Source organism: Mobula birostris, chromosome 17 (assembly GCF_030028105.1).
Source record: "Mobula birostris isolate sMobBir1 chromosome 17, sMobBir1.hap1, whole genome shotgun sequence".
Classification (NCBI taxonomy): domain Eukaryota; kingdom Metazoa; phylum Chordata; class Chondrichthyes; order Myliobatiformes; family Myliobatidae; genus Mobula; species Mobula birostris.
The window spans coordinates 18370951-18385018 of record NC_092386.1 but is presented as its reverse complement, the minus strand read 5'-3'; the positions used below and the strand labels follow the sequence as shown (position 1 = coordinate 18385018).

Sequence of the window (14068 nt, the reverse complement as noted above, 5' to 3'; positions counted from 1 at the left end):
GCACTCTGATTGTAATTGTGCTTAATTCTGTTCAGTAACTCACATCCTATTTTATAATCATGTACCTAAACATTGAGATATAATGGTTTAATTACTTTTCCTAATTAGTAAATAATGGATTTGTTCAATTCTAATTATATAATTCTTATAATGTAATAGTAATCTAGATAATTATATTTTAAGTAAAGCATTCTGCAGCCAACAAAGGTCTGTAGTGTAATTTGGTGGATCCTTTTCTTGTGAACTAACATCCTGAAGTCAGAAGCAGCTTTGTCATTGTGCATTGATAGTCCATTCATTTCTGCTTATCCCAGAGAGAGCAAGATCACAGTGATGCTTGAAACCATCAGAAGCCCTCCCAGACCCAGGATAAGAAATTATTTCATTATCAACCCCCAAAAAATGCTGGAGGGACTCAGCAGATCAGGCGGTATCCATGGAGAGGAATGAACAGTCGATTGTTTATTTCCCCTCCATAGATGCTGCTTGACCTACTGAGTTCCTCCATCATTTTGAGGGTGTGTATGTGTTCCTCTGGATTTCCAGTGTCTACAGAATCTCGTGTGTTTACTATTTCATTACCAGGACTGGTACAACAGTTAGATAATATTAAGCCCCCACACATTGACCTGAACTGGAAAATGCCCACGTTTAACAGATTTTGCTCTAGTTTACCTCCACACTTCATTACAAGTTAGCAAGGTGTGCACCTGTGGGCAAAATTATTTTAATCTCAATATAACACAACAAGAAAAGATCCTTTTCAGAACCTGGTTCAGTCTGTGAGCAATGTTCAAATTCAGTGTGTCCCATTTGCCTTAAGGACAAATCTACAGATTTGCTACAGCTTCTGCAGGGAGCAAAGAGGGACAACAGGTAAACGTCTCATCCACATGTGGCCCGCAAAACTGCTAGTGGAGTTGGAGACAGAATACTGACAATGCCTGCTGTCGACACTCTGAAATAATCAGCCAGAAAGAGGTGGATTTGTAGCTTTTTTGCTTCATTTTTTTCTCTGGAAAAAATGGAGTAATCCTGTGGGCTGTACTAAAATACATTAATGGCTATCAGTCTGGAGACCCTCCTGTGTTCACTATGTTACACTGGCCAGAGGAAATAATTCTTGTGATCCAAGACCGGTGAGTTGCCTTGCAGCATTACCAAGGCTTTCAATGGGGCATTGGTTTATGTAGTGGTGAGGGCTGCTTCCTTTTGAGCAACACTGGTCAGTCTCCAAGAAATCAAGATACCCCTAAGCACAAGGGATTCAGCAGATGCTGGAAATCCAGAGTAACACACCCACTCAGTAGGTCAGGCAGCATTTTATGGAGAGAAATAAAGGGCCGATATGTTTTGGGCCGAGACCCTGATGAAGCATATCAGCCCAAAACGTTGGCTCGAGATTCCGCTCAGGTTGTTCCGTCGCACTTCCCTCCAACTTTTTATGCTGGCTATCTCCCTTCTTTCCTTCCAGTCTAGAAGAAGGATCTAAATCTGAAGCTTCAACTGCAAAAGAAGTTCTGCAGATGCTGGAAATCTAGAGTAACACACATAAAATGCTGGAGGAAATCAGCAGGTCGGGCAGCATCTATGAAAATGAATAAGCAGCCAACGTTTCAGAGCAAGATGATTCTTCAGGGCGGGAAAGGAAGAGGGAGGACGCTGGAATAAAAATTGAGGAGGAGGGGAAAGAGGACTTCATCTATCACCTTCTAGATAGTCCTCCTTTCCCTCCCCCCCCCCCATCTTTCTATTCCAGCATCTTCCCCCTTCCTTCACAGTCCTGAAGACGAGTCTGGGCCCGAAATGTTGACTTGTTTATGCTACCTGACCTGCTGAGTTCCTCCGGTCTATTGCTCCAGATGTCTGGCATCTGCAGGGTCTTTTGTGTCTCTGTTATCTGGTATTTTTTAGGTTGTGTTACAGCTTTTGTGATCATCATATTTGGATTGGTCGACTCACTTTGGTACAGTTCGAAGTACATGCAGTGTCTACTACGTACACCCTGTTAATGCAGACATCTAGTCAGCCATTCATGGCAACAACTCACTGTATGAAAGCATGCAGACATGGTCGCATCCCGTTGTTGTTTTGACCAAACATCAGAATGGGGAAGAAATGTGATCTTTGTGACTTTGACCGTGGAGTGACTTTTGTTGCCAAACGGGGTGGTTTGAGTGTCTTAGAAACTGCTGATCTCCTGGGATTTTCATGCACAGCAGTCTCTAGAGTTTACGGAGAATGGTGCAAGAGACAAAAAAATCATCCAGTGAACGGCAGTTCTATGGGCAAAAATGCCTTGTTAATATGAGAGGTCAGAGGAGCATGGCCAAACTGGTTCAAGCTGGCAGGAGCTGTTTGAGTATCTGAAGGGGGGGTGCTGTTCCTCAGGTTGTGGTTACACTTCAGCGGCGCGCTCCTAATATAGGGACACCTCGTACGGAAGGGGGAGGGTCACTCGAAGGATTTACTGCTGTGCTTGGCCAAGGTGGCCATTCACAGGTCTGGGTGGCAGACAGTCGAGGGCTCTGCCAGGGCCAATTGCCTGCCCTTCTGCTGGAGATATGTTCGTGTCCAGGTGTCCTTGGAGAGGGAGCGTGCAGTCATGATGGGTACAGTGGGGAAAATTCTGGGAATGGTGACCCACCCTCCCCCTAGGGAATTGACTGTTTTATCGACGGTAATAATCATATTTAAATTTGAATTTGTTCACTGTCTTCTAAATACTTGATGTATTATGTGTATTTTGTGTAAATCAACTTTTGTACTTTTGTTAAAAAATAGCTGATAGGAAGGTGACAGTAATTCAAATAACCACACGTTACAACGGTGGGATGTAGAAGAACATCTCTGAATGTACAACCTTGGACCTTGAAGTGGATGGGCCAGCAGCAGCTAACCACAAGCAAACAATCAGTGGCCACTTTAAGAGGTATAGGAGATACCTAGTAAAGATGCCACTGAGTGTATATTGTAGCAATGTTCCTAACATTTGGGGGATTGTATAATGAAGGAGATTATTGTAAACTAGTTTTTAATGTCTGTATGTTTTTACAGGTATTGGCTGACAAACAAGGTTTACATCAAACGACCAAGTACTGGCCTGCTGATGTACACACTTGCAACTCGGTTCTGTGATGAGATCCACCTTTATGGATACTGGCCCTTCCCAAAGGATGCGAAAGGTGCCCAGGTTAAATACCACTACTATGACAATTTAAAGTACAGATATTTTTCTCATGCTGGGCCTCACCGAATGCCGCTGGAGTTCAAAACATTAAAATCTTTACATGACAAAGGAGCCTTGAAATTAACCACTGGGAAATGCATCCAACCCTAGACGTCAGAGCACAAGAGCAAGATGGTGCGATGTTTGCACATAGTAGATTTTACGTGAAAGACAACTCCTCAGTGATAATTACAGCAAAGCTGGGAAATGCACAACACCCCAACTACATTTACCGCTTCAGATTGTTGTAATGAAATACAATTTCACTGCTTGGAGCAAAGAGCAAGCAATGGTGTGTTAACAATTGATTGAATATTGATCGACAGAATAGTTCAGGTATTGTTGCTGGCAGAGCTCTGCATCCATTGGAGACTCAGATGTCCTGAGAACAAAACGGGGCCACGGTGTTAACTCGAGGTTAGTATTTGTATTGAGCAGCTCTCTCAGCGAGCAATCAATGCCAAAGTGCTGCCATATGTAATAATCATAACTGAGCCACAGTTCAAAGAGACAACTTTTCTTATCTACTCAGTTTGAATCAGCTGAGGGTAACATCTGCTGTACAAATTAGAAGGGCAAGAGTGGACTGAAGAGACTGATAGCACTCTGCTCATTGTCACCAGTAGATACATAGCTCAAAGAATGTGGAGAAGCTGTGTAATGTAATGTGCTGAATGTGAACTATAAACATGTTAAAGGGTGCCCTTTCTGCTGGTACCAAAGATCTTTATATACTGATCCTGTTAGAAGTTGCTTGTATTTGCTATATAACTTGGGTAAAACGTTTTGTGCAATTTCTACGTTTGGTTTCAGTTGGAGGAACAAGAAGGTAAAGTGGACTAAATAAAAAGCACAGGTTACGAGATCCTTAAAGCATGGGGAACTCTACTAGTTCTTAAAAATTAAATTGTTACATTTAAAAAAAAAATCAGCAGCAGAAGTCTCTGGCTAAATTTTCTGAATAATTCTGTGAAAAATTCCATTGTTTATTTTTTTTAAGAAACCACACAAATCTTGCCAGCACTATTTCTTCTTCCTGTAGATTGTGGGTTCTATGACACTACTGTGGGCAAATCAGATGTTCTGGTACATACGGTAAAGTTTCTGCTTACTTGGTAATGCTTTGTTTATGCAGATTTTGGAAGAATGTTCTGCTTGGAATTCTTAATCATTTGCAATGGATTCAGGAGGACCACTTTCCATTGAAGTTGCTCTCCCGGTTGTGTTATTAAAGTATTAAGATTAGCTTTATTTGTCACATGTACATCGAAACTACAGTGAAATATATTGGTTGCATCAAATCAACTCAGCAAGGCTGTGCTGGGAGCAGCCTGCACGTCTCACTTTCGGTGCCAACGTAGCATGCCCACAACTCACTAATGGTAACCGCACATTTTTGGAAAGTGGCAGGAAACAGAACACCCAGAGGAAACCAACACAGTCAGGGGGAGAACACACAAACTTCTCCCAGGCAGCATCGGGAATCGAACCCGATGTTCCAGTGCTGTGAATTGTTGCGCTGACCGTTATGCTCCCATGCTGTCCCTGAGTCACAGGGCGAGGGCAGTGAAGATCTGCCTGCAGGGCTCAGAGTGGATCAGAGTCATCCAGAATCTTGTATTTCTGTTAACATGGTATTCATATGTATGTTGGCAATTGAATTTAGAAACTAATGTGCAGCCTTTAAAACCTGAGTTCTGATCAAAGAACAGATAATAACAGATTCGAAATTGTTTCTTCACCTAGTTAATCTTTTCCCTGACTTAGGAATATTTTTAGCATCCTTAAACATAACAGCAAGCACTTAAGCATTGTTTTTTCCAAGAAGACACCCGGCTAGAGACCAGGAATGCACAGTCATACCCATTTAGACCTCCAAGCAGTCTACAGGGCATTAAAAGAAAGTTAAGCAGATCCTCAGGTACTGATGTTATAATTTCACACACAATCATTAATCATGTTATCTCCATGAAGGTCCACCATTTCCATAGTTTGGAACTGCAGATCAATGCTGAAAGAGATTGTGCGCGTACAAGTAGACAAGCAAGAAATCTTGTCTCGTCTCTGCTTACCCACTCTAGATACTAACAGACCCGTCACTCTCTTAAATTAGCATTTGCTTACCTAAGACTTCGGGGAAGTACAAGAGAAAGATACTGCAGATTCTAGGAATCCACTCTGTTTTACAGACGTCGTGCAAAGTATCTTTGGTAAACCTTTTTGAAGGCCGTTTTATTTGATGTGGTGGGGTCTCCATCTTAGGCTCTTAGCAGCCCATTTCCAGTTAGAGAAATCACATATGAAACCTTACTATGACTCATCTGCCTCATTTCAGACTGACACCAACCCGTCACTACCACTCCCACCTCTTCATTGTGCCAAATTATATGGAAAGGGCAAAGGTGTTCAGCTACTAATCTTTTTTGCAGGCTCCATTAGCATTTAGTGCCCACCACTTGCTGCTGCCTTGCTTTTATCAATTTACATGTTCACCCTGGCATCCAGTTAAGCACCACATAGACACAGCCTTCTGAGTTCTTTACTGCTCTCTTAATCCTAGGGTTATTAAAGCCATTAGATTAAGAAGTAGAATTCAGCCATTTGGACCATCGAGTCTCCTCTGCCTTCCATCAATGGCCGATTTGTTATCTCCTCTCAATCCAATTCTGCCTTCAATATTTGATAGGTTTCAATGAGATCTCGCTCATTCTTCTAAACAACAGCGAGGATAGAGCCATTGTGTGGATTCAACACTAAAATGAGCACGGGAGCGGAAAAATGATCCTGGCTGTGAGGAGCGTGGGGGAGTTACCCCTTTCCAGGACAGCTGGTGTCCAGCCGCCTCCTGACAACGTCACAACCGACCAGAGACTTTTTTAAAATTTAGGGATAGAGTGTGGAACAGGCCCTTGCAATCCAATGAGCCACGTTGCCTGTCAGCCCACCTATTTAACCCTAGCCGAATCACAGGACTATTAACCCACTAACCAGTACGTGGGAGGAAACCAGAGCACCCGGAGGAAACCCAGGTGCTCATGGGATGGACGTACAAAACTTCTCACAGAGGACGCCAGAATTGAACTCTGAACTCTGACACCCCGAGCTGTTATAGCGTGGCACTAACCTCTGCTGTGGGATGGCATACAAACAGGTCTTCTGTGTACAGTTTGCAGCCAGCTACTTCTGGTGATCCAGTCTCTTATATTAAAATAAGATAGATAACAAAAAAAGCTTAATTAGGCTTCATGTGAAAGGGGGCTTTAAAGATAGAACAAATGTTATTTTATTTTGGGATGCATCATGGTAACAGGACCTTCTGACTCAATGAGCCCACACCGCCCATTAACATGCAGATGACCGATTAACCTGTTCATCTTTGGAAAGTGAGAGGAAACGAGAACACTTGGAGGAAACTCCTACAGTAACGGGAAGAGCATACAGACTCCTTATGGACAGCGGTGGAACTGAACCCAGGTCACTGAGCGTTACACTAACCGGTAGTTTGCGGTGAACTGTCTCTCATGTAAACAACGTGTAGATAATAAAAATACAAGTAAAAATGTGAAAGGTTTTAAAGAAAGAAAGAGCAGGTTGGTTGAAACAAAATGGAATGTACACTTGCACGACAGTTCATTACGGATAGACTAGAAAAGTGAATTGTTTTACTTAGATGAAAATTGGCACCATCTGCTATGAACAAATAAAAGTAAATTTATTATCAAAGCGCATATATGTCACCATATACAACCCTGAGATTCATTTCCTTGTGGGCATACTCAATAAATCTCTAGAATAGTAACTATAACAATGAGAGACCACACAACTAGTGTGCTCACTCAGAGTGCAGGAGACAAGTAGTGCAAATACAGAAAGAAGAAGGTGAGTCCATTGGCTGTGGGAACATTTCAAAAAGTGGCAAGACAGGATTTGGACCGCTAAGATCGTAAACGGGAGCCCTTATGAAGCTAGTTCCACCACAGCCAACAATACAGCCTGTAATGACTTACAAGAACAAAGAATGGTGGAAATACGAAACAAACAGTGCAGCTTCTATGAGAGAGAAACAGTTAACGTCACAAAAGCAAGAAAATCTACAGATGCTGAAAATCCAAAGCAAGTCAAAATGCTGGAGGGATTCAGCACGCCAAGCAGCATCTACGGAAAAGAGTAAACAGTCAACACTTCAGGCCAAGAGGCTTCATCAGGACAGAATTAACATTTCAGGTTGCTGTGGAAGAGCATGATTTTGTGGAATATGGCATCATTTGAATTTGAGGAGAAGGTGGAGCTCCAAACATAGACTCCAATCTACAGAAGAGATTACATAATTCATCTTTAAATAATGACTCTTTTGCTCCATTCTGTGATGCTGTTGTAATGCCAGAAAGCTGGTGACTGTAGGGAATTGTACCTATGCTTCTGAATAGTCTTGGCCAGGAGTAATGAGTTTGGTGTTGGGAGGAAGAAGGATAGGAGATATCTGGAGAATCAAAGTGGACCATATGAAAAGCAGCTAGCAGAAAATATAAACGTTTTAAGCAAAAGCAAATCACTTTCAGTATTGAAGGGTTTCTGAGTCAGTAATTTAGAAGCTTTACAGTGCCTGTAAAAAGTGTTCGTGTTTTATTGTTTTATAACATCGAATCACAGTGGAGTTAATTTAGCTTTTTTTGACACTGATCAACAGAAAAAGACTTGTGTCAAAGTGATCTAAATTAATTACAAATATAAAACACAGAATGATTGATTGCATAAGGTATTCACCCCCTTTAAGTCAGCATTTAGTAGATGTACCTTTGGCAGCAATTACAGCCTTAAGTCTATGTGGATAGGTCTCTATAAGCTTTACACATCTGGACACGGCAATTTTTCCCCATTCTTTACAAAACTCCTCAGGCTCTGTCAGATTGCATGAGGATCATGAGTGAACAGCCCTTTTCAAGTCCAGCCACAAATTCTCAATTAGATTGAGATCTGGAATCTGACTTGGCTACTCCAGGACATTAACTTTGTTGTTTTTAAGCCATTCCTGTGTAGCTTTGGCTTTATGCTTGGAGTCGTTGTCTTGCTGGAAAACAAATCTTCTCCCAGACCATAGTTCTCTTGCAGATTGCATCAGGTTTTCCTCCAGGATTTCCCTGTATTTTGCTGCATTCATTTCACCCTCTACCTTCACAAGCCTTCCAGGGCCTGCTGCAGTGAAGCATCCCAACAGCTTGATGCAGCCACCACCATGCTTCACAGTAGAGATAGTGTGTTTTGATGATGTGGGGTGTTTGGTTTATGCCAAACATAGCATTTACTCTGATGGCCAAAAAGCCCAATTCTGATTTCATCAGACCATAGAACCTTCTTCCAGCTGACTTCAGAGTCTCCCATATACCTTCTGGCAAACTCTAGCTGAGATTTCATGTGAGTTTTTTCAACAGTGGCTTTCTCTTTGTCACTCTCACATAAAGCTGCAACTGGTGAAGCACCCGGGCAACAGTGGTTGTATGCGCAGTCTCTCCCATCTCAGCCGCTGAAGCTTGTAACTCCCCCAGAGTTGTCATATATTTCTTGGCGGCCTCCCTCACTAAGTTTCCTTCTTGCACGGTCACTCAGTTTTTGAGGACGGTGTGCTCTGGGCAGATTTACAGCATTTCTTGATGATCGATTTAACTGTACTCTAAGGGATATTCAGTGACTTGGAGGTTTTCCATCTCCTGACTTGTGCTTTTCAATACCCTTTTCACAGAGTTGATTGGAGTCTTCTTTTGTCTTCATGGTGTAGTTTTTGCCAGGATACTGACTCACTAACAGTTAGACCTTCCCGGTACAGGTGTCTTTTTACTACAATCAATTGAGACACCTTGACGGTGTTCTCCATTTAACTAATTATTTGACTTCTAAAACCAATTGGCTGCACCAGTGAAAATTTGGTTTGTCATATAAAGGGGGTGAATACTTATGCAATCAATTACTTTGTGTTTTATATCTGTAATTATATCATTTTGTAGAGATTTAGAAACATAGAAAACCTAAGCACAATACAGGCCCTTCGGCCCACAGTGCTGTGTCGAACATGTACTTACTTTAGAAATTACCAAGGGTTATCCGTAGCCCTCTATTTTCCTAAGCTCCATGTACTTATCCAGGAGTCTCTTAAAAGACCTCATTGTATCCGCTTCCACCACCGTTGCCGGCAGCCTATTCCACGCACTCACCACTCTCTGCGTAAAATAACTTACTCCTGCTATCTTTTCACTTTTGTTTTCACTTTGACACAAAAGAGACTTTTTTCGGTTGATCAGTGTCAATAAAAGCCAAATTAAGTCCACTGTGATTCAATGTTATAAAACATGAAAACTTTCAGTGGGGTGGGGGTTAATAATTTTTTAGGCACTATTGCCTCTCGTATCCATAATGACAGAGCAGATCAAACCCATGATCTGAGATGCCTCTACCTCATTCCAACGTCAGTGTCAGCTTGGTAAGGGGTAGAAGGAGGCTTCCATTTGGATAAAATGATTTAAGGGCAGTGTTTGGACTGAAACTTTTCTCATCCAAATATGGATAATAAAAAATTCCTATATCATTCTTTTATTCTGGAATTTCACCGACACTGAGCATAAAGATTAACCCAATATCTATTCTGTGCTTCGTGCCAGATTTTGCAACTGAATTGATCCAAGTGGATCAAACACAAAAATAGTTTCATACCAGTCCTTTGTGATCTCTCATCCCAAGCTGCAGTGTAGCAAAAAGCCTGGCTTGCATCCAATTTTGTTTCTGTCAGATGAAGATTCATATCTTGAGATGGGCCAGAAAAAAGTGAAAGAGAATGTTAGAGTCAGGATCAGGTTTAATATCACAGGAATATGTCATGAATTTTGAACATTGACTTCTCAAACTTCCACTAATGCCCCACCTCCCCATCGTACCCCATCCGTTATTTACTTATATACACACACATTCTTTTTCTCTCTCTCCTTTTTCTCCCTCTGTCCTTCTGACTATACCCCTTGCCCATCCTCTGGGGTTTCCCCCACTCCCCCTTTTCTTTCTCCCTGGGCCTCCTGTCCCATGATCCTCTCATATCCCTTTTGCCAATCACCTGTCCAGCTCTTGGGTCCTGACGAAGGGTTCCGGCCCGAAACGTCGACCGGTCTTTTCCACTGATGCTGCCCGACCTGCTGAGTTCCTCCAGCATGTTGTGAGTCTTGGCTCCATCCCTCCCCTCCTGTGGTCTCCTATCATTTCGGATCTCCCCCTCCCCCTCCCACTTTCAAATCTCTTACTAGCTCTTCTTTCAGTTAGTCCTTGACGAAGGGTCTCAGCCTGAAACGTCGACTGTACCGCTTCCTACAGATGCTGCCTGGCCTGCTGTGTTCACCAGCAACTTTGATGTGTGTTGCAAGCATTTCCAGCATCTGCAGAATTCCTCATGTCATGAAATTTGTTGTTTTTGCAATACATAAGTAAAAATATAAATTACAGTAGTATATATAGTGCAAAAAGAGAACAAAAAAATGTGAATAGTGTACATGTGTTCATTGTCCATTCAGAAATTTGATGGCGGAGATAAAGGAACTCTTCTGAACCCTGAGTGTGTGTCTTCAAGCTCCCATACCTTCTTCTTAATGGTAGCAACGAGGTGGGTGATGGGTGGGGCCCTTAGTGATGGATGCCACCATTTTGAGGCATTCCCCTTTCGAAGGTGTCCTCAATACTGGGAATCGCGGAATCTGGGCAGTTTATAATATTTTATACTAAATGGACACTCATCAGTGCTATTCCTGAAATTAATTAAGCCCAGGATTAGGTTTACTTGAAAATATTCAGAGTATTCTGTTTAGTCCTGCTTAAAGAAAATACACAGCTGATCCCACATATGACTGATAGCCCACTCAAGGCACACCAGCAGCTTGGGATTCATTTGAAGCTGTAAAGAAATAACAGAGTATGTGTGATGATATCTACCCGTGAGGAATCCTTCATTCTTGCAGAATAATGTCCTATTTTATTCATGAGTTCTGGAAACTTTATCATACCACCTTTGCAATTCCGTGAGAGTAAACAGAGATATTTTATTAAAAGTTTATTTTCAAGCATCTGCAACTTCCCAACTTCTTGTCCCTGAAATGAGAAGGAGATTTTTGTCGGGATTGCAGATGAAAACCAGCTGATGGTCAGGCTCCCCTCCCCTTTATTCACCCACCAGTGACCTTTTAGCAAACACTGATCTGCAGCGCAGGCAGCAATTTTCCATCTGAAAGAGACCGATACAGTGATGCCTTCATGATAGACCACAATTCCACAGTCAGGAGTGTGATCCCTAGATTTTTTTCCAGTTGAAAGATTCTGGCATGGAGTATAAGAAGATTACTTGTCCAGAAGGAGAATTAGATCCAAAACTAAGTTTGCCCTCTTCCACGGTTCACACTTTGAACAGGGAATTACAGTAGCATACCTGATTCCTTGCAGCGCCAGATCAAGAATGGAAGCAGGAATGAAAGAATAGAGCAAAAGAAAATAATTTTCTCCTGATGAAGGTTAAGGGAAGACTTGGAGGAGTGGTTCAAAGTAAAGGGCTTGATATTAATTCAGGAGGAAGTGGGTAGTCAGAGGACAAAAAGTAATTGGCAAAATAAAAATGACAGCGTGAAGAAGAAGTGTTTAAGCAGTGAGCTGTCACAATTCAATGAGACAATTGGACTTGAAGGGGAAAATATTACTAGTCTGTTGGAAGAAGTCAGAGAAAGGGGCCTAATTGTTAGTTCTTTCAATCAGTTCCTACAGTCTGTTCTAATGGATTTGACTCACTTTTCCGGTTGCTAGCTCCCGCTCAGATGAAATAGGAATAATGCCTGTATCTGCATAGTGCTTTACAGACTTCATATTTCTTTAAATTCTTACAGGTACTATTTTGCTAAGCAGCTATGGAGCTATATTGCATTGCTTGCAAAGATACGAATTTTGAATTAGTCTGTTCTTTGCTTGTTAGTTGAACTGAGATAAATGTTTCCCAAGATAATGAGAGAACCCTGTGCTTTAGAATAATGCTAGGATAATTGAATGTTTTCCGCAGCCGTGGCACCTTTTTGTTTCGATTAGCCATTAGAAAAATAATTCCTGATGCTCTGATCTAAACCTGACTGTGACAGTTTGAATGAAAATGTTACTTGAATTATATGGCAGTCTTAAGGGCAGTAAAAATTAGTGCCAGCTCTGAAGGAGTAAATGTTCATGGTTCTCGTCTATACCATCACATTTGTTACATTTACAATAGAAGTGCTGGATCTTTGTGCAAATTATAAACAGAAAGGTACTTAGACTTGTATTGCTGTCTGTCAGTATGTACTGTACATGGTTGAATGTTTCAGTGCTTCCTTAAGCTATCTTTATATAAATTGGAAGAGAAGCAAAATTCAGTGAGAAGACATTTTCCCAGCAAGAGAAAAATTTCTACAATATGAATATTATAAAATTAATTTAAATACAGTTTCTCTGAATGATACAGGGACAATTAAACATAAAGGTTTTTAAGAGTAATTGTCTACTTATTTCATATTGGTTCCATTCTCAACTCTGATATAAAGTTTATCATTATCTCAGTGCCTATTTTCTTTTTCTCAGAGCATGATGATCCACACCGGGCAGAGCTGAAAATGGTTTTATTTGGCTCAGGGCTACTGGCAGAGGGTTTGGGGAGTGGTGGCGGGGCTTTGGAGGGTTATCCTCCCTTCCAAATCTGGCCAAGACCTTGACAACCTTATTGACTCGATATTTCTTTCCAACTCAGTGACCACGAGGGCATGATGCCCAATCTCCAGAAATGTTCCTGACCCCACTCCCATTCACGTTACTTTGACCTCCCAAGGAGGCAATGGAAGTTGATAGTGGGCACCAAAGGTCCAATGCCTTCCCAAGAGATAATATATTATGATACAAGACTCCCTTTAAAATCCATTGGCAGATTTTTAAATATTGTTTAAGAAATACAGCACGAATAGGCACTTCTGGCTCTTTAGCTGCACCACAAGCAACCAATTTAACTCTAACCTAATTACGGGATAATTTACAATGACCAATTCACTTACTAACCAGTACGTCCTTGGACTGTGGGGAGGACATACAAACTCCTTACAGATGTGCTGGAATTGAACTCTGCACTCTGACACTCTGAGTTGTATTAGCGTCGCAGAACCAGTAAGTAAGACTTACCGGTACTGAGGGACTCCATGATGGTTGGAATTGAACCTGGAAAATGCCAGATGCATGGGATGAACCTTAATCCAGGAGTATGGGTTCCCGCAAAGTGGAATTTATAGCTATTTACCCCACATTTAAGCATTATGCTCCCACTGTGGAGAGCACGACTGAGATTCTGTACCTCCCTCTGCAACTGGATCCTTGACTTCCTAACCGGAAGATCACAATCTGTGTGGATTGGTGATAACATCTCCTCCTCAATGATGATCAACACTGGTGCACCTCGGGTGTGTGCTTAGCCCACTGCTCTACTCTCTCTATACCCATGACTGTGTGGCTAGGCATAGCTCAAATACCATCTATAAATTTGCTGATGATACAAACATTGTTGGTAGAATCTCAGATGAAGGCGAGAGGATGTATAGGAGCAGGATATGCCAACTAGTGGAGTGGTGCCGCAGCAACAACCTTGCACTCAATGTCAGTAAGACAAAAGAGCTGATTGTGGACTTCAGGAAGGGTAAGATGAAGGAACGCATACCAATCCTCATAGAGGGATCAGAAGTAGAGAGAGTGAGCAGTTTCAAGTTCCTCGGTGTCAAGATCTCTGAGGACCTTACCTGGTCCCAACATATCGATGCAGTT

At 41.9% G+C, this 14068-nt stretch overlaps 1 protein-coding gene across 1 annotated transcript in view; it reads left to right on the top strand.

Annotated features, from left to right (window-relative positions):
- The window catches only part of LOC140211535 (CMP-N-acetylneuraminate-poly-alpha-2,8-sialyltransferase-like), an 84727-nt gene extending 80265 nt beyond the window's left edge, over nucleotides 1-4462 (top strand). Inside the window, exon 5 of the mRNA XM_072281324.1 lies at nucleotides 3058-4462. Coding sequence (XP_072137425.1) covers nucleotides 3058-3340 — 283 coding nt within the window. The 3' untranslated portion in view covers nucleotides 3341-4462. The remainder of the gene's footprint in view (nucleotides 1-3057) is intronic.
- The last annotated feature ends 9606 nt before the right edge of the window (nucleotides 4463-14068 follow it).